Below are 24,946 nucleotides of genomic sequence, written 5' to 3'. Positions count from 1 at the left end.
CCTTAACGCAGAAGTACAACACTTAAAAGATTCACATTGAAGTTACTAGCTTACAATATCAACGAGTCTATTTGCCATAAAGTTACAAAGGAAGGAACATAAGGTAACGTTGAAGAAAAGTCACAGCGTTTTTCCTACCAATGTACTGGAGAAGGGAGGTGTTAGCGACGTCGGCGTCTCACTTTGGCCCCAGTAGGTACAGTGCGCTAACATGTGGCGGTGGGCGGCGCTGTGGCAGGCCTCCACGCTTCTGCTTGTGGGAGCCACGATCAATATTGGATTCTTCACACGATCCAGACATTTTTTACCACCACCACAGGTGAGAAACATTTCATATAAGGTGTCTTGTGGTAACTTCGAATGATGGACAGTCCCGAAAATAAAATAGAAAATTATGCTTCTGTTCACTTTTTCAGTGAAAACTATGGAAATCCTTGTCACATTTATTTATTAGAGTCTGTTCGGAAAGAGAAGAGTCGTGGAATGTATTGGGCCTCATACATTCCACGACTCTTCTCTTTCCGCATAAACTCTACCATTAAACTGACAGTCGTGAGGGATTTCGTAAAACTGTCCGTTTTCGGGATTGCTCCATAACTTTACTAATACCTTTAGTTTATGAGTACGCAATGCGATTATTTTCAGTTTTTTTGTTTGCAAACATCGTTTTTCATTAAATAAGTAAAAAGAGAACTTTCGAAATTAATTCCACGATAGTGCAAATGCAGTTAAAACAGACAGCTAAGTAGTTACCTAGTGTAGCCATAAATTGCGATTCCGTTAATTCTATAGAACAACTATGAATGAAAAAAATTAACAACTATGAATGAAGTTATTGAATTAATTTACCTATACGTATTAAATAAACTAATTACGGATAAGAAATGCCTACTTAATGATTATTCGATATTGTCAAACCTTGCGTTAGATAATACTTGCTTTTTAATGAACGCAGGGAATTTTTATCCCATTACTTTTAAAGATTTCTGTAACAAAGTACTTAATGTACATGTGACGTGTCGTGTAGAACAGGCCTTGTTCTTTAAGATAATTACTGCATGTATTTTTTAACCAGAAAATCATACGAGTAACTTGTCATGCAGAGCCATTACGTTGCCCCAATAAACTTTGGAACTTGAGGATTCTCAAGTTCATGGAACAATTACAAATATGGGGTTCAGTGACCTTTTATCTTGGTCTTCTCACAAAACCTTTGAATAGACCGGGATATTAGTCGTGCAGCACTTTGTTAACTACGAGTATTTCTGTCAAGCCATTTCCGTCAGTAGACAAAAGTGGCAAATTTTCAAAAATGTATGTGCGAAAGGTTATCGTCCCATAGAAAATTTGAATTTTGCGCCTTTTTCTACTGACATAGTGGTTTGACAGACTATATATAACCGGATGAAAAAATTTTGAATTTGTCGCTTTTTTCAAATTTAATTTCCAAAATATCGATCCTAGAAGAAAAATTGTGAGGACCAAACTTGTAGAGAATCAAATTTCCTACAGTTTTTGTCCTCACGGTTTTACTGTAAAATCAAAAATGACCGAGTTATTCAATAAAAATAGTTTTTCGAATATACACAGGAGTCTGATTCAGTCTACTTTTTGAATTTACACTTCCAGTGACCCCCCCGAGGGACCTACGAAAAAGATCCAAGAACTGATTATTCACGGGTAGGGTCGGTTTTTTGGATATAATGACTGGACTAAAGAGCATTTCGTTAATACGTACATACCTACTTTAATTGGATGGCTAAATATAAAGTCATGTTGCTAAAACTGTAATTGATTTTAGTACTTATCTATAATTTGCTACATTTACTTCAATTTGTTAGTAAATTTTTACCCAATTCATAAACAATGCAGAAGGTACAAATAAAAAGTAGTTTTAGTTCCTATAGGGTACCTACCTATAGGTTATATGTTAATAACTGACTAGTCATACCAGGAATTATATAACATACTATATCTTCGTGCTTTGAGCATTTAAAATTTGTGGACTGCATAGAAGTGAAATAAATGTGCATTACGAACGCGATATGCGAAATTGTCACTGTTGCGTTTTAGTGCCATATATGTATATGTTATATTTATTCAATTTTTCACTAATGGCGGACAATGTTCTAACTATCATACATAATTAATATCAACCAGAAATTGCACGCTTTACTCTACTGGTCAGAGACTTTGTAATTTTTTCTTCAACAATTACATTAATTACAAGGTGTAATAGAAATAGCGGAGATCCATTTAAGGGCATATTCGGTATCGTGTTCCTGATTACGAAAAAGTAGAAGAAAAATGGACAAAGTAATAGATGGTAATTCTTTCTTCTATTCAATCATTTCAATTAACACGATACCGAATATGGCTTAAACGCGGATTCCCACTATTATTGTTACACGCTGTAAGTATTTGGCTACTGCTATTATTAATAGAGTGTCGAACAGCCTTACGGTAAAGTAAAATATCTTGAGAAAATTGGCCCAATTTCGACAAAATACAGACTGTTTCCTCTCTAGGGTAAAAAGCTTGATGGTACTTTCACACAATCTTAGGAGCGGACTTCAACAATTTAAGTCTAACTAAAACTGTTTAATATTTTTGTTTCCTTAAAGTGTATTAATAACTTTTATTAGATGATAACTTCACTTATTGATGGGTGAAAACCGCATGGAAATCTGTCCAGTAGTTTATCGCGAACATACAAACAAACACACAAACAGACAGACGCGGCGGGGACTTTGTTTTATAAGGATTTGAATTTCATGGGAAGTCGAATTGATCGACATCTTCCAAAAAAATCATGCATGTTCCAAATTAACTCTGATTGAGAAGCAGTGGGGTCTTTCATTTACTCTACAGTCAGCAGCAGAAGTTGCTAAGCGGACGAGGTGTTCAAAATTACCTGGACACGCTCTTATTCTCTTAATAATAAAGTCGAGTCAAGATCATTATGAACACCTCGCCCTCTTAGCAACTTCTGCTGCTGACTGTACTTGTTCGTTAATGAACAATAGGTAAGTATATAAGTACCTACAGTTTATTTACTGTAAAATATCGTGCCTACTACATGTTATAATCTACACGTAAACTCGATACGGAAATCAGTATTGCGCTAAGTATGATAACATTGTGATCTATATGGATAATAGGCGGGGTAAAAAATCGAGCATTCGTGCTTGCGAATAATTCTTGCGTCGTTAACAGCACGGTAATTGCCAATTTGCGAGTATTTCATGTTAATTGCTTCTGACGTGATTGAATTCGCGCGGGTAGTCGCATCATTCATTCCCACTAGGTACTTGTGCTCTGAGATTTACCATTTGTATAATTATGTGAATTGGGGATATATATACCCGTAGTTAAATATACTGGGATTTTCAATAATTATAAATGCCTAGACCAATATAAAGTGGGTTAATTCTACATTGACAGGTGATTATGTAAGTTGGTATATAAACGATTCTATGAAGTTTGTGGTGCAAGTTTGAATTAACAAAGGGGGTTGGAGAACTAAATGCGTCGGTCTAACTAACATTTAAGTCTGCGCCGAAGTGGACCGCCTAAAGACACTTTAAACATTATTTTCATCTTGTGTTTTCTCTTTATCATATACCCGTAGTTAAATATACTGGGATTTTTAATAATAATTATAAATACCTAGACCAATATAAAGTGGGTTAATTCTACATTGAAAGGTGATTCTGTAAGTTGGTATATAAACGATTCTATGAAGTTTGTGGTGCAAGTTTGAATTAACAAAGGGGGTTGGAGAACTAAATGCGTCGGTCTAACTAACATTTAAGTCTGCGCCGAAGTGGACCGCCTAAAAACACTTTAAACATTATTTTCATCTTGTGTTTTCTCTTTATCATATACCCGTAGTTAAATATACTGGGATTTTTAATAATAATTATAAATACCTAGACCAATATAAAGTGGGTTAATTCTACATTGAAAGGTGATTCTGTAAGTTGGTATATAAACGATTCTATGAAGTTTGTGGTGCAAGTTTGAATTAACAAAGGGGGTTGGAGAACTAAATGCGTCGGTCTAACTAACATTTAAGTCTGCGCCGAAGTGGACCGCCTAAAAACACTTTAAACATTATTTTCATCTTGTGTTTTCTCTTTATCATCTTGAATGTAAAGTTTATATGGTGGCGCTTATACACTAATAGGTGGTAGGTAACTGAACGGATCCCTAATATTTCTAAGCCTTCGTTTTCTACATCGGGCTTTTATTTTAATATATATGTGGTAGGCAGTTGAAAGTTTCAGTGTATTTTTCTATTGCAGGTATGTATATATAATATATCTCTGTCTTGATGCTAATGATACGCATTTTATTTGTTTGATTTTCCAAACTCGGTGTGATGTTGATGATAAAATTGATAAAGAAGAATAAACTGCATGCTTAACAACAAATAATAAAAACGGCTCAAGGAAATAATAAAAACACAAAAATACTGTATTAGAACCATAGAAGGTATCGATTAAAGTTTATTCACATCCTAAGACAATCAGAAATTCTGTTAACGATATTACGACGAAAATAAAAGATCTATCGAGCACACATTAAAGTGATTTCATTAAGATTAACTGCTATATACAATATCAACAAATGTACCTACGTACATACGTAACGTACGAAGAGTTAACTTAACTACTTGGTTCGATAAGCTCATATGGAACTGTTTAAAGCATTAAACGTTAATGCAATTTCAATTGTTTTTAACGATTTTTGTTCTCAGTGTATAAAATAAATTTCAGCAAAGTACACGAAATATAATACTTAGGTATTCTACAAATTAAGATGATCAGAAATATTACATATTAACGACGTACGAGTCAATTCAATTCAGTACGAGTAAAACCGCGTGCATCACACAGGAAGCAAAATATATACACGCTTGACACGCCTATTCGTAGTTTCTAATAACTATGTTTCTTTTGTTTATTATAACTTATCTAAGCTTAGATTTCTATTGTTTTAGGTCAATTGCTTGGAATTACCAAATTATAGTGCTGACACTTTAGCCCGGACGTTTAATACAGGTAAATGTACAGTTTTTACAAGTTCAATCCGTTTCAATATTTGTTGTAAACTAGTACATATGATGTATATTTGTTATATTTAGGACGGCGTCTGCCACGTCAGGTTGGCCCTATGTTTGTCCCGCCCACTACGGCTACATTTCTTAGCAGACCACTGATACACATCAACGAAATATCGCCTAGGATCGATCAACTCCTGCCCGAAGCTGACGACATAGTGAAGGAGCACGCGAAACTCGTGCAAGATATAAACAGCTTGAAACAACTCGTGTTTGTGTCCCCTTTCGCGGACGAGAACCGAGACTACGAAGATTCAATTTTCCATGAAATTATAGAGACTACAACACTGTTGCCGAGGACGAAGGCGACTACTACAACAAAACCGCCCCCAAAGACGACAAAGGCGAGCTCAATCCCCATCGTTCTCCTCGGAGGCGCCAGCAATCAGCGGCAAGTGGTTAAAAGTCAACCGATCAAATTTCCTAAGACATCTATTAGTTTGGTTGGAACTTCCGTATCGCCATTATTAAAACACCCCTATCCTTTCGTGATGCAAGAGACATCACGGAAACCTCTCAAAGTGTGCATGTCCACCATGCCTACCATGTACGCCACCACCCGACCACCCACTTTGTGGGAGCGGTTACTACGCTCCATCATCCCCAGATAGTTATTAAAAATTAATTTAAGATTTGTTACCGTAAGATATGCATGTAAAAATGTATTTTGCCCGTAGCTAGCCGCCGGTCATCGCTATTTGTTATCGTTTCATTACGATGACCGGAATAATTGTGATTCAGTAATTAATAAATGAACAGAATAGATTCCATCGTTGTTTTGTCGCGTTAGGATATAGGAAGTGCTGGTTTCCTCCGTTACTTAATCAGCACGGATCGACTGCGCCGGCGCGGCGGTTACCGCACCGCTACCGTGTGCGCCACACATTGTTGTCGCCGATCGCGTGTGCCACTTCTAATTACAGATGCCGATTATGTATTGTCTATTATTTACACTTTTACACGTCGGAATGGAAAAGTTGAACGTCTTATATGTTATGACGAAACTGACTTTTCAATGGTTGGTATCGATTTTCACAGCGGCCTTCTGGAGCCAATTTTAACAACTATTGCGTTCCTTCACGATTACGATCAATGAAAGGAACGTACCGTTGAACAATTAAACTGACTCACGGTCTATTAACTTGTAAGTTTTATAATTAGTCATAATAATATGGCGCATTTTTCAGCTAAGTTACCTATTTTAACGTGGTAATGAAATCATTCACTGGGAATGAATTAATCTGATAAAGAATAATAAACAAACGCGAAGCGTTACTGACGCGCTGCGCGGTAGTGAAAGTCATACTGTTGTTCCCGGCTGAGTTTTATACGTAGTTCGTCCGGGGCCTTGCATACCATCGCGGTTAATATGAGTATTATGAGTTAATAAGTAAGTAAGTAGCCAGAGTGTACTGATCCGTTTCTATATGGTGCGCTACATGCAGTCATGCATCTTGTAAAGTCTTAGAAGTAGTGACCATTATGTAACTAAGACACATTTTGTTACTGCGATTTTATGCGTGACTTCAAATTCATAAAACTAGGTTAGGATGAGGGATGTGAATTAACACATATTATATAACGTAGTTGAAGTTATCCTGTTTACTTGCTTAATTAACTTTCTGACAATAATCTGAAGTAGGTAGGTAGTGTGAATAATAAAAAAAAACAAATACAGTTTAAGTATTATTTTTATTGGTTCCTTATCATTAAATAATATACCTAATACTAAATAAGTAAACATTTTGAAAAAACGGTATAGCCAATACTGTTATCGAAGGTCAAATCGACTTATAACTTCCTCAAGACAGCATGACTTAATGACAAAAAAGAAACTGTGACTCCCTTGGAAGCCGATATATCTCGTAAATGGTATTTTCCCCGTCGGTAAATATTATGCTCGGTAAAATGCCATTTACGAACAAATTTTATGAAAAGTAATACTATAAGATAATAATGAAATATATATATGTACCTAATTGTTCAGCTTATTGGATAATGGTTCCATATGATATCCATTAATTTTTTAGGATGTATTTAGTTGGATAATTGTAATTGGCCGCTTATTTATTTGATTTCCAAAATCATATGTTGTAAGATCTTATAATAACATAAAAATAGGTACCGATACAGCCGGCCTAGCCAAGGTTACAATCGCTATCGCTTCGACAACGAAACGCTTTGTGTCTCTCTATCACTCTTCCATATTAGTGCGACTGTAACAGTTGTGTTTCGATCGCTACGGAGCGTAAGCGATTGGCATTTTGGCTACGCGGCCAGGTATTCGGTCTTTGCATTCTGAAACAGATGAAGATAGAGGAGGGGGGGAAATGATGACAGTATATTTTGAATAATCATTTATATTATAAGTAGACATATAATATTTCGAAGCAGATCAATTTTGCGTAAGTATTTTCGGAAAAGTGCGTCGAAACTACTTATCTACCTTACGACGAGTTTAAAGAATGGAGAGATATTTTATATATAGGTATTTAGTTTTAGTTGTTAGTTGTAGGTTTTGTGTAAGTATTGTTTTAACATTGGGGCTATTCATAAATTACGTCATTTCAAATTGCGAGGGGGGGGGGGGTCTGGACATCGGATGATGGTAGCATGACGTAGGAGGAAACGGGGTCATTCGAAGCATTTTGGATGATTTTAGGGGGGGAGGAGGGGTCAAAATCGTCAAAAATAGATGACGTAATTTATGGACAGCCCCATTGTTGTATCACGTGATTGATATTTTAGAATAAAAGGCAGAATATTAGATTAGGTATTAAGTCCAGCCGGAACTTTAGTTCAATGCGGGCAGACGGGCAGGTTGACCGGGAAGAAGACGTTGAGCTCGATGAGCGCCGCGAGCGCCAGGTAGCCGAGATAGAGCGCCGCGCACGCCGCGCCCACCCTGCAGTCCAGCCGGAACTTTAGTTCAATGCGGGCAGACGGGCAGGTTGACCGGGAAGAAGACGTTGAGCTCGATGAGCGCCGCGAGCGCCAGGTAGCCGAGATAGAGCGCCGCGCACGCCTCGCCCACCCTGCAGTCCAGCCGGAACTTTATTAGTTCAATGCGGGCAGACGGGCAGGTTGACCGGGAAGAAGACGTTGAGCTCGATGAGCGCCGCGAGCGCCAGGTAGCCGAGATAGAGCGCCGCGCACGCCGCGCCCACCCTGCAGTCCAGCCGGAACTTTAGTTCAATGCGGGCAGACGGGCAGGTTGACCGGGAAGAAGACGTTGAGCTCGATGAGCGCCGCGAGCGCCAGGTAGCCGAGATAGAGCGCCGCGAACGCCGCGCCCACCCTGCAGTCCAGCCGGAACTTTAGATCAATGCGGGCAGACGGGCAGGTTGACCGGGAAGAAGACGTTGAGCTCGATGAGCGCCGCGAGCGCCAGGTAGCCGAGATACAGCGCCGCGCACGCCGCGCCCACCCTGCAGTCCAGCCGGAACTTGTTCAGCGCCAGCGACCCGTATAGGGCGAACAGCGTGGACAACAGCGAGATGGCGCTGTACGACAACCCGCTAGAGTTTATTGCCACCTGGAACAGATCGTCTATATGCCTCTCTATCTCTCTCGCTCGGTCATACAAAAGAACGGTTGAGAAGCATATTTTAACAAAATTTAGACTTTCGATGTTCGCTGTAGGCCCTCAGGCTATTTTTTGAACAGTTCTTTCACTATATAGTGCCAGGAACGGCGTTGAACCCTTAAGCTTCAGCTGAAACCGGCCGTTGAGTTATCATTATTAATAATATATCATATACGTTATCTTCCTACTTATATCTTGTATCTGCACATGGTAGAGTTCACATGAGACCGTACGCTAAGAAATTGTTGAATAAAACTAGCAAAAATCATATTTGAATCGATCATGTTCATTTTTCATTTCAACATTTCAACTATCCATAAATTGGTAAACATATTCAACTTTCGTTGCACCCGTATGACCCGTAGCGCTACGCCGTAGCCGATACTGTGTTTTTCTTGGTACCTACGTACCGAAATGTTGTAATTATCGCTAATGGTATGACCTTATTGAATGGCCTGGGGCCGAATTTTTGAAATTAGACCACTCGATTTCGTGTATTTCGTTAAATTATATCTCCATTACTAGGCATTTAAATTCTACTAATTGGAATCGAGTGGTCAGTACCACTAGATTCAAAATTTCGATCGCTCATATTAAAAAAATAGCATTTTCGAGTGACGAAATCGAGCGAGCGAAATTCGAAAACCGCCAAATATTTACCCAATGATTTTTTGGTGAAGCTGGGTAGAATAGTGACTTGACGAGCCACGGCAACCCCAAGCACAGAAGGATGTCGAACGTGTTCGAGCCGATCGTGTTGCTGATACCCATAGTGCCGTGCCCTGGAAGATTTTTATAATTTTAACTATAGGTAGGTAACTGAATTAATACTCAATAAAATAAAATAGTAGGTAGGCTTAATCATTCTTCAAGGAATTTCTTACTTATCAATTCTAGCTGAAAGAACTACCTACTTTATATATAAGGCCCTTTATATATAAAGTAGGTATTTCTTTCCACTTGGATGAATTACATACTATATATCCTTATAAAGATGGTGAGAAATTCTGCCGTGAGTTTAATGCAGCCTAGGCGCTCAAATTATGCCATGGAGCAATACACACATCTAAATTGCGCTTTACATGCGACCCGATCCATCACATGCTGTTAGGTGCTTACATAATATCGTAAAGAAGATAAGTAGGAAATATGCTTTGCTTCATACAATGGGATTATCGATATATTGAAATCAATTCAGCCTAATAGAGCAAGTTTTTGCTTGTACATAGGTACATAGAAGGTTTGTACAAATTAAACTAATTATTTAATAAGCATCAACTGAAATAAGTACGAGTTGTTAATTTAAAATTATGCAAAATTCCGCTTCGATTTTATGTAATCGTATTACCGTAGGTAAGTTTTGACCTGAAAACGGTTTGGATATGACGATATCCGACGTATTTTCTTGATTTCACTTTGTGTTTTCCTAGCGCCAGGCGTGGCTCACTCCGCAATTTCGTCGCTTTGCTACAGGTAGCTAAAGTACATCCGTTGCTACCCCAATTGTGGGGAAAGCCATAAGCCGCGCGTGGCGCTGTCGCCACCTAGCGCTTATCTGTGCTGATCGTAACAGACGCGTTTTGTTAGAGAGTGAGTCTTCTGTACCTAGTACTATTATTTATTCTGTGCTAGCGCTAGGAAGTGAATTAATTTGTTTACCTTGCTTGGTTACGAGCACGCTGGAGACCGCTTCAGGGAGGCTGGTGCCCGCCGCTAGGATCGTCAGCCCGGTGATGCTGTCGGGGACATCGAGAGTGTCACCTGACAATCACAGAATAAGGTACTACTTAGTGCTCGACATGCTAATGCCCAATAGATGACACCTTGCTGTCACCTCTATTGACAATGACTTAAGTTTCAAGATGACATGTACTAGGACCGCGTCGAGCACCAGTACATTTACCTTACATGACTTATTTTTATTTTAATCAAAAATTGGAAATATCAAATTAAATCATGTTTTAGCCTTAGTCAATCCTCGATTATTCCAGTTATTTTAAAATAATACCTATCGAAACAGAGGCCCAGATAGCAATGCACGCACGAGAACTTTCCAAAGTTGCGAAACTTTCCACATGAGAAATTCTCGGTAACTTCTGAGAATGTTCTCGAGAACGAGAATTTATTTATTTATCGTAGTTTATACCATGAATATTCACGATAGTTTAGGTGTAGTCCTTACCCCCAGAAAATTCCGACTTTTGGTCGTCCGCTTCCGGTCAGAAAAATGTATGACGGCCCGGCCAAACGGTCAGACTTAGGTGGGGGGTGCTCGACCAAATGTCATAGAGGGACCCTGGCAGTTTTTGACGCCGCCATTTTTTTTCAATATGGCCGACTTTTTATTAAAACTTTTTGAATTTTGTCCTAGCGCGCTGAAATTTTGGTCACGGAATCTCGGGGTCCCCTAGATACCTATGAAAAAATTTTTTTTGGAAAAATGCTACAATTGCCGGAAAACTGGCCACTTTTATTTTGTATGGCAACTTTTAAACGGTGCGTGATAGGTGGGGGGTGCTCGACCAAATGTCATAGAGGGCCCCGAGACAAAACAAACTGCATTAAAAAAACAAAATGGCCGACTTTTTTTTTAATTTTTTCAAGTTGGTCCGAGCGCGCTGAGATTTGGCATGGCGGGAGATAGAGGCCTCTAGATTCTAATGAAACTAAAAAAAAATTTTGAAAAATTTGTCGAAAGTCGAAATGTTCTCTGATATAAAGTGAGAATTTAAGCAACTTATTGGTAAATTTATCACATCAACAAAATAGCTAACTGTAATAGACAATAATATATGCATAACTAATAACATTTAGTTTTAAGTTATGCCTATTTAAACTTTATTTCAAGTATATTCTCTTGTTTAAACAATAATTTCCATGTTGCAGGAATGTTCTGAGAACATTCTCGAGAACGTTTCCGCTTTTTGGGAATGTTCTGCAATTTGTACATTGCTAGGCCCAGATAGACTTAACACAAAGAAATCACTCAGAGAAATTTATCGCGTTGCTATTTATCGTCGATTGTAGTCTTTAGTTTTCAAGCTGAGCTACTTAATGGATCCTATTGTGTACCTACTGTATCAGAAACTGCAAACCGAAGGCGCCACAAAAAAGGTCAAACGCTATTAAATGTTTAGCTATTATAATCTCTATGGCCATAGGCAGTAGATACATAAGGAACGAAAGAATGGGATTAGCCTCTAGCCGCCCATCAGAGACCTATAAAAAGGTCTCCTATTCCATTCTAATTTGAACTTTGTGTTGACGACAAAATAAAATTTAATTTTGCTTGTAAAGGTTTGACGTATGGGCGGCTAGAGGTTAGATTAGTCCCGCTACTACTTAGCTTGAAAACTAAAGACTATTCCCCTTATTCATAAACGTTTACTAAAGTTGACAAGCCGATAATAATCGATTGTCCCTTTCCATCATACCGATACATCGGAAAGGGACAAACGATTAATATCGGCTTGTCAACTTTAGTAAACGTTTATGAATAAGGAGTATAATATACCTATACCTACCAATAATAGTGATGATCCAAGCTACTATATAAGAGGCCCCGCCGATCCAAGCGATGCACATGAGGAAGGTGAGTGGATAGAGAGAGCGGCGGTGGCGGCAGTCGGGCACGCTCAGCCACAGCACCAGGCTGATGGGCCACGTCAGCACCCACAGCACCTTACTCCACTTCGACGACTTCTCGCCTGGCCACGGCCAAATGGCACTGGAGTTCGACTCTGAATGCAATGCAGTATTATACTTGAAAGAAATCAACACAAAATCTTCAGTAATTTCTTTAGTTATCGGTAGTGGAGAAAATGTAGTTGAAAATATATAATGGTAAATATACTCATGTATACATATGTAGGTACCTATTTAAATCGAAAATATTGAACCCCTTAAAGGCTTAATAAATTAAAATACCTCCTGCTAGTTTTGAGAGTTTACCAATTCGTTAGTGAATGGGCCTGGGCATAAGTATCTTGCCTAAAGGTGACTACAAGAACAATCAACAAAATGAAACATTTGTCTTTTTGAGCCTTATTGTCATTGTTACAAGACACAAAAAGGTACGTGTTTCAATTACCTTGAGCATTAGGTACGTATTGTAGGTGCAGGATTAGATACGGAAGAACGAGGGGGAATTAAGATCTTATAGCTAGACCGATCGAGACTATTCTGCCGCAGGAGCTATTGACTGATTTTTTTTCTGGAACTGACTTGGGCTATATATATGCATTTGAGGTGGTAATATAATCGTAATGCGCTTAATTTACTACACTGTGGAATATTTTTGAAGGTTGTGCTTCAGTGAGATCAATCGACAAAAATTTATTCATATTACAGCCTAAATTTATGTACATAATATAGTAAGTGGGTACTCACCTGAGTCACTTGAATTGTGCCTTCTTGACATTTCTATACCGTTTTCCAAGTCGAGACGATGATTTATTTTATTAAATGAATTGTGGTTGTTATTGTTGTCTGTAACTACTGAATAGCTTTTCTCTGCACCTTAAATATTAAAAGCAATAGTTTAAGTATAATGTACCTATAATATATGTTACAAGTCAGCATTTAGTCTCCATATACTTATGGATAAATATCCATGAAACATACCTTTAGCGAGAAGAGGGGTAATTTCACTATACATTTTGGGCTTATTGAAATAGCAACATCCACTTCTCATGAAGGATCCCAAACGCCCGTTGAATGCCATAGCTGTAAGCAAGAATGGTAGGTAAATAATACTCCTATTTAAGTGGTAAAGGGAGATCCTGCATGTGTATATGTGAGGCTTCAAACATATTATCAGTTGCACATAAAAGGTATAATGTTTTAGGCGGTCGTCACACTGCTCCGCATCTCGCAGCGGCGTCCGTTGATGCGTTTTTTAACTTTGTATGTAGAATCTTGATTTTGTATAGAAAAAACGCATGGTACGACACACTGGCTCCGCGTCGACGCGCATAGGAGCGAGACGCACGACGACTCGCGCGCTCGGACGGAGACGCGGTGCGTGCCGCAGGGTATGTCACACCGAGCTCCGCAGTGCCGTACGGATTTTAGTGCAAGAAGGACGTAGGTGCAATGGATATCGAGTATATCGACGTCGATAAGTTTATTTTTGAAATTGAAAGTCGTCCAGCAATTTGGAATATTAAATGCGACGAATATTTTGCTTAGCAAATAATCAAATGACGAGGTTGACATACGGGTGCAATTAAATTTTTTTTCTTCGTGTTGCCTTAAATCTTGGTAATCTCTAGCAAAAGACCCATTTATAGGTCTGGTTTGTAAATAGGGATGTACCCATGCAGTGTCTTCTGCGTTTTATGACTCGATTGTACAAAAATCAAACTGAAAGTATCACCGCAGCGTCCTGAATAAGTTCCGTTTCCATTTTATCGACAAATAGGATCTGTTTTGACCTTAACGTTCGAATGTGAAATGAACGCGAGACGGAAGTAACGCGGGACGTCGCGCATCGCAGCTCCGGACGGAGAGGCGGAGAAAACTCGGACGTTGGTGCGTTGTCCCCGCATGCGAGTCCGTTGCTCCGCGTCTCGCAACGAGACGCGGCGCCAGTGTGACAACCGCCTTACTTTAATATTTTTTAAGGCAGTTTTCTTTTTTAACTAGGTTTTATTTTCCATTTTTAGTTTTAAGTTTTTGTTATAACTGACGCAGCATTCTGCAGGACTCAGGCTTATTATATCCAATAAGCCGACATCGTGCTGAGACCGATCGCAGCGCCGGGTCGTGCCCGTTGATGGCACCATCTCACCATGATGACAATCTCGAGAAAGCCGAGAAGCACCAGCCCAGCGAGCATCTCTTAGGCTCACGAGATGGCGGGTAGACATTTGGGATGATGATTCCACGACATTTCATATTCGGATAGTCGTGTTAGCGAACGATCTCATAGCAAAGAGTCTCGAACTCTCGACCAACGCCTAGAGAGACTCGCTACGTGGCTATATCAAGGGCAGAGGCATCAATCTTGGACACGGCATGCGAGTAGTTCCTCTCTTTAGGGCCGTGCCACGGTATGTTTTTATATTTAGAATTATTATAAATAACCTAGCCTAAGAAAGAAAATTAACGAGAATAATTATTAAAAAAAACATACTCGGACAGCCATGCCAACCTTTTCTTTTTGAAATACAGAAGTTGGTTAAAATTGGCAATAAGTATATTATTTACCTAGTATGTAAAGAGTGTACATGAGCACTAGCATCAGCGCCTCGTACCAGAGCACCTTGTTGTCGAGGAGTGTCAGGATGAGCGCCACCACCGCCACGGCGTACATGAGGCAGTCGCGCGACACCGACCACCAGTCCAGCTCGATAGCCTGAATGTAAAATTACTGTTAAGTTATTTAAATAAATATTACATATTAGGGGGATATCTTACACAGATCAACCTAGCCCCAAACTAAGCAAAGCTTGTATTACGGGTGGTAGGTGACGATATACATACTTATTTACATAGAAAACACCCATGACTAAGGAACAAATATTTGTGTTCATCACACTAATAAATGCCCTTACCGGGTATCATCGGCTTCGCACTGCAGTGTTGGGCAAAAAGTAATTGAATTACTAATTAACAATTGCAATTACAAAATGTAATTCCAACAAATAATTTCCATTACATGTGGAAAGTAATTAAAATTTTAATTACTAATTACAATTGCAAAATGTAATTAGTAATTAAATTATTAATTACATTTTGTAATTAAAATTTGTAATTTAATTACTTTTTTGAATTACAATTACTTTTATAGAATGCAAGTTTTTGATCATCTTTATTTCCAAAATCAGATGAACATTTTGAATGGTTTTAAATTTGACTAAGCAACATTGTCAATGTTAACTTTGGTTGGACTGTAGCAAAGGGAGGGCTGGGAATTTTTTTCTGATTAAGTGGTGTCATTAATAATTAAGATACTATTTTTAAATGATTGTAATGTGTAGATCACGTCAAAATAAGCATCTTTTACTGAAAAAACTTTTCTCTAAAATAAAAAATGGCTGAGTTAGACGCCTCCAAAGATTGATGTTTTTAAAGGGAGCTGGGACTTAGAAAATTTTCATCGCGAGTGGTGTCATTATGACATATACAGTAGAGTCCGGTTAGTACGACTCCGCATATAACAACCAACCGCTTATAGCGACGTAAGTATAGGCACTTGTTTGGTTTTAGTACAAGCTACTATGAAAGTACAACCGTTTATAACGACTCCGCTTATAACGACCGACTGCTTTTAACGACGGAAATTGACACAAAATCCGTCCGTCAAGTCCGGTTACAACGACGAGCGACGTAGTTTTTACGAATAAATTGTTGGTAAGAAGCTTACTCCGTCTAGCGCACCTAACTCCCCTCCCCCCTTTTGCCTATACGGAGCGAGATGAAATAGTCATGTGACTTTTCGTAAACTTGCAAACTAAATAAAACCAACTCCCATTTTTTGATTGAGCTTAAACTTCACACACATAATTATGAAAGTTGGGTAACAATGCAATATTTTGGTAGGTACCTTCGAGCTGATCTGATGATGGACACAGAAAGTGGCCATAGGAACTGTGTGATAAAACAACGTCATCTTGATTAGATCTCCAGACAGAAGAATTACGACTTTTTATTTTACGGGATTCGAGTAATTTGCGGATGACGAGTGGAGTGAGTACACGTACCTTGAAAAGTGGCTTCTTCTAACTAAACACACAAGTCTCTCCATTTTGGCAAGGTGTCGTAATACTAACGTAAAAAAATATTTTTAAAGAAATGTGTTCTTATTTCTTTGATTGTCGCATACGTATTAATAAATACAAAATGATTTTTGATTAAAAAAAATATATGTAAATTGGCAGTTCGTTTTGTACGACTTCCGGTTAGTACGACGTAATATCATCGGTCCTTTGGGCGTCGTTATAACCGGACTCTACTGTATTTTAAATGATTGTAACGTATAGAACACGTTAAAATAGGCTACTTTTACTTGAAAAAAGTTTTTTCTAATATTGAAAATAGCGGACTGTAACAAAGGGGGGCCGTTTCTGGGACTTGGATTTTTTTTTGAGAAAATGAAAAAAACAGGGGTTTTAAAACAGTTCTTAATAAAGTTTTAGAAAAAAGTTTTTCAAGTAAAAGTAGCTTATTTTGACGTGTTCTATAAGTTACAATCATTTAAAATATATGTCATAATGACACCACTCGCGATGAAAATTTTCTAAGTCCCAGCTCCCTTTAAAAACATCAATCTTTGGAGGCGTCTAACTCAGCTCATTTTTTATTTTAGAGAAAAGTTTTTTCAGTAAAAGATGCTTATTTTGACGTGATCTACACATTACAATCATTTAAAAATAGTGTCATAATGACACCACTTTGTCAAAAAAAATTCTAAGTCCCAGCCGCCCTTTGCTACAGTCCAACCCGAAAGGCACCTTAGGTTGGCGCTTACGTCATTATTAGCGGCGCCCCAATACTAATGCGGTGCTACGCGACGTAAGCGCCGACCGCCATATTCAACGTGGTTTGTCACATAGTACCATGTAAAGGTATGATTCCAGGGACAAAAAATATGTTATAACGTTATCCAGCGTATAATGGAATTCATAAAAGTTTTTCTTTATAATTACTCCAAGTAAATTTGTTCATATTTGCATATTATTAAAAAGGTAAATGAAAAGTAATTGAGTAATTTAATTACTAATTAATGTAATTACAATTGCAAATTACACAGAAAATTTAATTACATGTAATTAAATTTTATGTAATTCAATTACATGTAATTCAATTAGTAATTAAATTACACGAGTAATTAATTACGCCCAACACTGCTTCGCAGGCAGGGTCACTACCCACTAGGCCTGACTGGTCGTCAAAATTTAAATTACAGCTTAGGTACTTTATGTTTTGATTCTTTTCGAGAATTGTAAGCACGTTTCATTATGACTTTGATGAGAAAGTTAACTTCTCTTAAAAACAAATAATACTTGCTTAATATTACGGGATAATCGAGACAGGAACTAAGGACTGCTACGATAAGGAGTCCATAGTTCCCGTCTCGATTATTTGATTTTTTTTTTCAATTGACTGAAATAACCATATTTCAATCAATTCAGAATAATTTGGCAAGACTTTCAATATCGAATTAAGAACCACAACGTCCAGAACCATGGTGTGATACCTTCCCGGCGATGAAGCCGCAACACGCGGGCACCGCGAGCACGTTGAACACGGCGGAGCCGACCACGGCGCCCACGCCCAGGTCGCCCTCCGTCACGAACGTGCCCACGCAGTTGATGAACAGCTCGGGGCTGGAGCTGGCCGCCGCCATGAACGTGGCGCCCGCCACGTCCTCCTCCATCTCCAGACCTGATATACCATTATTATTATTCAGAGCCCACTGTGGCCCATTGCTGGACAAAGGCCTCCCCCCTCTTCTTCCACTCGTCTCTGTTTAGTGCTATATCTGGCCAGCCTTTCAGGAAGAAGTCTAAGTTATCCCGCCATCGCCGACGACGCCTGCCATACAAACGTTGCTTAAATTAGGGTGAGGTTACTCCATAATAGCGTCTTCCGAGCGTCGGCGTCTAGTCAATTTCCATATAGCTGACTAGACTATAGTAAAGCATGACTCACGTTAGACCGGGCCAGGTCCGGACCGGAGCTTCTGGCGCTTCGTTTTCTATAGAAAGCATCACGTGATCACCGGTCATCTGTCATAGAAAAGTAAGCGCCGGAAGCTCCGGCGAGGACCCGGCTCGGTCTAACGTGAGTCATCCTTTACTCGTACCAAAACCATACTGGGTCTGCTTTTAGATTTAATTTAGTGTGGAACAAAAATTTTATTTTAGTTGAATTCTTCAATAAAGAGTTTTTGTATTGTTGTATTTATCTTAATTTGTAAGTCTCTATTTAAGTAAGTATGACAGCCCCTTTGCACTTAGCGACGTGCGTGTGAAAATACACTCATTAGGTATCAGGTAAACAGTAGGCACAGCTACTTATATCTTGTCAAATATTAACTTCCCTTCGATACCTATATTTGTGGACGTAATCAATGATAGGTAGATAAATAAGCATTTATTTACCTATATGACGATGTTGTAACATTGTATGTACCTAATATTAGGAACAATTACCTACTGCAAAGGAGATAGCACGAAAGATAAGTGTGCGATTTTGACTTCGAATTTTCGGTTTCTTTATTCTGCTAAGTGTGCTTTACTTAGTGGCGTTATTAGTGTTTCAAGTAGGTAGGTACCTAATAGAGGATTTGCCTAGTGGGTAGCCACCTACCGTAGGTACATAGTTATATATAATTGAGAGCGCTTTACTTTATAAAATCTTACAGCTGTGCTGTGCAACAACTGAGCACAAGTAAATTATATAAGCACCAGGTAACAACGAAGTCATTGTTCAACGGTTCAACGAGGTTTGTTAAACTGGCGTTTTTGTGGACGTACTCACGTTCGCATATGATCTCGATCGCTGGCACGAAGTATTGTTCACACACCGCACCCAACAGGAGAAAGCAATAGATCGCCAGAACACAATGTATTGCTATAAAACCCTGTAACATAATTGTAATGATCTGAATCAAGTAATGAGTAAGTATGTCAATATTATTTTAATGCGAGAAGGTATGGTTTACTATGTATTAGGTAGGTAAAGTAGAAATACCTATTATTAGATTACAATGAAAACTAATCTACAACACATCATACGTAAACAGCCGTCAAGCCGTTTTATTTATTCGGACTTAAATCGAGCCGTAATATATTATGAACAAATACACTAAAGTCTTGCAAGTAAAGATTACATTGATTTAATGGAAATTGTGTATTATGAGTCAATAAACTTACTTTGTAGTAATGTTGTTTATTAAATACAAAATTAGAGGCTAAAATATTGAAATCAAGGAAATACTAGTACCATTAATGCATGTGGAACACTCTGTTCCAGTCTTCCAGTAGGTGTACGATTATTTTATAATGTTTTATGATGCATAATTAAATTATAATTCATGCATAAATTAAGTAACCAAAATTCAACAATTTCATGTAAATAGAATTAGAGAAGAGATAGCATGTAAGTTGGTTTGCATTACCTACATGAAAAAAATATGGAATGATATTAATTTCACTAACTTATACCTAGCTTATAAGTAATACCTGTTTTGTAGGTAGGTATCATTGATTATCAATGAAGGTAAAATAATATTGACATCTTGGCTACGGCTCCAGAAGTTACACGCTTTACGTATAAGAATCGAATACCTACGTTAAACATATCAATGGTTAAAGAAATACTACAGGTACGAATACATAACTGGATTTCTTTGTTAATAGTCACAATTAAAAAAAAAACATTTAGAAAATTCTACCCCTAAAAACTGAACTATGCGAACTGAAAAATTAAAAAAGAATTTCCTTGGTGAATATTGTTGTCACAGATACTTATTATGTACCTAACTTAATCGTGAACACACACATACATGTTGCCTTTGAGTTCGGGTGAACCCGTCTGGTGGGAACTCCAAAATGGCAGCAGGCGTGCAGTTCTTTTGCGGTTCGGCCACCGCCAGCAAGTGGCGGGACGAGTAGCTGCCGATGGAGCCTGTAAATAGCTTAACTAGTACATCGAGTCAAATACAGGATGATTCATGAGACGTGAGCAGGACTAATCCTGCACACTCAGTAACTGATAATTGATCGATCACCGTCGTATTTAGGTGAAACAATCACACTTTTTCCTATTTTGTAACTTTTTGGCGAGGGCAAATTTAATTCTCTACAATCATGGTCACCCTACAAGACCTAATTAATAAACATAAAACCTCTTTAACCGTAATGACAGCATTTTGATTACGAAGAAAATAAACTGTCAAACGAGTGTGATAAGAGTTTTCTAAAGTAACCGGACCGTGATGACATTTAAGGCCCCCCCCACATCTGGCGTCTTTCGAGCGTCGGCGTCTACAATTGTATGGCCGACGTCGGCGCAACGTCGACGCAGCGTCGACGCAACTGCGCAGCGACGTCATTTTCCATAGCGCTGGACCGCCGACGCTCGAAAGACGCCAGATGTGGGGGGGCCCTAATTTGACACAGAATATCGGTAGTTTAGTATTCTAATTGTAGGGTGACCATGCATGTCGTAAATAAATTAATAACTTTTTTTTCAACACTACTAGAAAATTAACGTTAACCTCACTAATACTGATACGAAACAGTTGCTTATAATTTACGAAATGCGCAGTGTTAGTCCTGCTCACGTCTCCTGAATCACCCTGTATGTACAACACAGTTATTATTACATGTTTCACAACCAACGTATATGTATATTAAGTATGTACCCATACAGAGAGAAAAACAACCTTAAAATAAAGATGTTTGATCAACTTTTATTACTAAGTATTTATTTTCGTTGCCGTAAAATGGGTTAAGTAGGGATTACGAGTGTGTCACCAAAACATTCTGACAGTATGAGCGTTGCGAGGGTTTCAAGGCACGAGGGTTGAACAAGTTTTGCTACCGAGCGTAGCGTTTTTATTTAACCCTGGTCCAACGCAAGATAACAACTAACATTTAAAAATTACAAACTAAATCCTATTGAAAACGCTTATTTATTTATTTTCATATGTATCATTCAAAATCATCATTTAAAAGTCTATTCAATTACTTAGGTACCCAAAATTACGTTAATTATTCCTAACTTTAGGTTATCAAGAAATAAAGTAAGTATTGTACTAAAATGAGCTAATATTACCTGAAGTAACGCTGAATTGTTTAATGGAAAGTTCAGGTGAAGTGCCCGTAACATTGCGAGCCAGGAAATAACAGGACGGCAAACCGAAGAACAGAACCACTCTTATAATTATTGCAACTCTAAATTTACGCACTTGTCTAGTCCTTATTAACATGTTGGCCATTTAATATTAATATAAAATTAGATCTTCGACTAGATAAAGAATTTGGTGATCACGTCACGATCCAAAAATTTATTTAGTTTGTAGCTTTTGTCAAATAAAGAATTCAAAGAGTTTGTTGCATTTACAGCGCAACTGCATTGGTAAGGAAAGGGTTAAAATGTATTTATTAATTGTTGATGTGTGACCGTCACAGGAGCCGAAGTGTTACTGAGAACAATTTCTTCAAGCCACCGAACGAATAAACAAGTGTTGATATCGATAACATCATTATTATAGTAGTGTACCCTATGATGGGCGTGGAACCAGTAATGGGACAAAAAACCACAAATCCTGTAAAATAAGTGTCTAAAAGTAGTTTATAAACACTGCCTGTATATTATCATAAATAAGAGTCCTAGAGCTGTTTCAGTTTGAATTTTTATTAAATTTGGTTGTTTTTTAAGAAATTGGCGTCAACCTAAAAGTTGTCGTGTCACTGAAAAAAAAATACCACTACGAATTCTTAACAACTTCGCTAAGAGAGGTGAGTTAATTTATTAAATTTTAATTAATTAATACTTGATGAAAACTAAAATGTGTTTTGTTAATTGCATTTACCATGAGATAAGGTATACAACATACTATGTTGTGAGTCCACAGATGTAAAAAAATAGTGGTATTTGGCCCAATCCCATTATAGGAGCTGTAAAACTGCATACCTCCTATAATGGGAAATTTACATAATGATGCTTGCCATGCCATCATTTCATGTTTAAACAATACAGAAGTAAAATGTAGTTACGAAATATGTCAACCAGGAGGTATGCTCGGACTTCGGATAAATTAATATCGTTTTTTAGTGTGGGTCAAATCTTGGTAGCCGAGTTTGAGCCACTTTCCCGTTTTCCGATTGAGTTGAAATTTTGTATTCGTAATTAAATATGCAAATCGGATGATAATGCAATATTATGATAACATGGACCAGATCTGATGACCTATTTCAATATTTTATACTGATAGAGTAGTGTCCATTACTGGGGGGCCCATTACTGGAGCTTTGGTGTCCATGACTGGAGAAAAATAGCATAGTTTTAATTTGTTAAGTATGTGGAAACTCATTGCAGTATCTTTGATACAACACGCCTGAAACATGAAAGACGGGTAGGACTTTCATCTTTCAAACGCTAAGCGGTAGACCATTCACATGTATTAGGGAAATATCACAAATACTCCAAATTCCCTCTTAAATGTCCCATGACTGGTGCTGTTACTATATTACAAGTTTGATTCACGTATCCCTATCGTCGTTATCGGTTCTAATGTCAATAGAACCGAGGATATTCTCAAACAGGTAAATATGTAGGTATTTACTTAAATATCTATAGGTAGTCGATTTAGGTAAGAGCAATGTTGCTGGTTAGTACCTACCTGCTACGCTACATTGTAGCTCGTATCTAGAAGCGACATAAATACTTAGGTGTACCTATACCATAATAGGCAGTCTGAATTACTCTAAATACATAAGTAGTCTTCAACTTTCGAGCCGTGGAAAACTTGAGTTATGTATGAAAAACAGGTGAAAATAAACAAAATTTAAGATAAATTAATTATGTTTAAAACTTAACTTAAGGTGCCGTCGGCAGCGCAGAGGGGCCCCGGCTGCCGTCGGCAAAGGTCGAAGGGAGAGGAACCGACGGGCTATAATTATAGCTCTATTCTTTTAGATTTATATAGATTATTTTTGATTTTTGATTTATGACGCAGGAAGAACACGAAAAGACGGGTGTCTCTCCGCCTATCGTCCGTGTCGGATAATACAATCCATAAAAAGGCATATCTCGTTTTGCTTACCAAAATTTGATTACTTAAAAGAGTTTCACTCAATGCAGTTCATATTTTCATTACTGTACAAAAATATCAAGCAAACCAGTGTGCTATTTATTAATTGCATATTGATTGAGTCATGGTTGATACCCGTTTCGTTGCTAATCAAATATGTAGGTACTAATATTGCGTTTGATTTTTTTTTAATGTTTAAATCAAATTTTATTTAATAAGGATCCATAAACAAAGAAAAACATGTTAAGCAATCACATACAGGCGTTTGAGTCAATGTTACCCATAAAATAATCTCATTAATCCCATGCGATTGTCATTTTTAATTGATGGTGTCAAGGATGAACTTAAATCCTATTTAAAAGACACGCTGTAAGTGTAATTATCAATTACATGAAAAATTCCATTCAAAACATTGAAGCTTATCTGTAGATTAAACTCTTGAAGTGGGCAAGGAACTTTCCGCTGATTGAAAAGTTTACTCATATAACTACATAGTTACTTATAGTTACACATTACACGTTTATATTATTAATTACAACAAATAGCAGTCGCTTTACGGAAATACTGATCAGAAGCCTTTTTTATGTTCTTACTAATTTTGTATTTTTAAACGACCTCATAGACATCGGATTTCTCATACCACGCTAAGATTAGAGAAAGAGTGGATATTGAAGCTATACTCATCCTCATACTCATTCAGCTTGCTTTCATATTTCTTGCTGCATTTTAACTTAAGCACCAAGTTAAACATACTATATTAATATTGTTGCGATATATCTGATTGTCAGCTGCATTTCATAAGAGATAATTATGGACCAATTAAAATTACTACTTATATAAAGACGAGCTTTTAAAAGACACGAGCTGTTTACGATTTGAGTTGATAAGTATTTTTCACCACAGCAGCTGGTAAAAGCTCCCTTGATACTTAAAAAAACTGATGAGAAAATTGCAATTTATCCACTAGAGTGCAAAGTACCTAGATGCAAATTTTGAGTTGTGTCCTCATTTTGGCTGGTGCAATTGACTTTTAAGTGATGATTTTGGATGTTAAATATTTTACAGCTTTTATTTGGATTGGATTTGCTATGTTTCATAGTTAGTATTTTCATCGAGTTGGTGTGGTTAGTAAAGGGTCTAGCCGCAATCCTATAGTGAAACTACCCCTGGCTAAAATGTATACCTTTCTTAGGCGCGTTTATTTGTCTTATTATAAGATATAGTTTTACCAAATTTCTGGCCTAGAATCCCCTTGGTTTGGCAAAAAAAATTTCTTTTTTGAAAATCGTTTTTAATTTTTTGTAACTAAACTAGTGGTTCTATTGTTTTGAAATTTGGTAAAATGATACCTTATAATAAGACAAATAAACGCGCCTAAGAAAGGTCTACATTTCAGCCAGGGGCAGTTTCACTATGGGATTGCGGCTAGACCCTTTGTGTTTCACTCAGTGGCAAAGTTTTTAAA

At 37.8% G+C, this 24,946-nt stretch overlaps 2 protein-coding genes across 2 annotated transcripts; one reads left to right on the top strand and one right to left on the bottom strand.

Moving 5' to 3' along the window:
• The first annotated feature begins 160 nt into the window (after positions 1 to 160).
• LOC134678456 (uncharacterized) lies at positions 161 to 6,820 on the top strand. The gene is made up of 3 exons (XM_063537028.1): positions 161 to 319; positions 5,006 to 5,066; positions 5,150 to 6,820. The coding sequence occupies exons 1-3, from the start codon at positions 212 to 214 to the stop codon at positions 5,734 to 5,736; spliced, it is 756 nt and encodes a 251-aa protein (XP_063393098.1). The 5' UTR covers positions 161 to 211; the 3' UTR covers positions 5,737 to 6,820.
• A 1,620-nt stretch (positions 6,821 to 8,440) lies between these two features.
• LOC134678872 (sodium/potassium/calcium exchanger 3-like) lies at positions 8,441 to 21,931 on the bottom strand. The gene is made up of 11 exons (XM_063537596.1): positions 21,501 to 21,931; positions 20,227 to 20,348; positions 19,200 to 19,302; positions 17,914 to 18,101; positions 14,922 to 15,069; positions 13,335 to 13,436; positions 13,101 to 13,229; positions 12,236 to 12,451; positions 10,371 to 10,472; positions 9,372 to 9,493; positions 8,441 to 8,660 (listed from the first exon to the last, which is right to left on the bottom strand). Exons 1-11 carry the CDS (start codon positions 21,661 to 21,663, stop codon positions 8,448 to 8,450), a joined length of 1,608 nt encoding a protein of 535 aa, XP_063393666.1. The 5' UTR covers positions 21,664 to 21,931; the 3' UTR covers positions 8,441 to 8,447.
• Positions 21,932 to 24,946: the final 3,015 nt, after the last annotated feature.

The sequence above is a fragment of the Cydia fagiglandana genome, chromosome Z (assembly GCF_963556715.1).
Source record: "Cydia fagiglandana chromosome Z, ilCydFagi1.1, whole genome shotgun sequence".
NCBI classification, from domain to species: Eukaryota; Metazoa; Arthropoda; class Insecta; order Lepidoptera; family Tortricidae; genus Cydia; species Cydia fagiglandana.
This window is presented reverse-complemented; position numbering and strand designations above follow the sequence as displayed.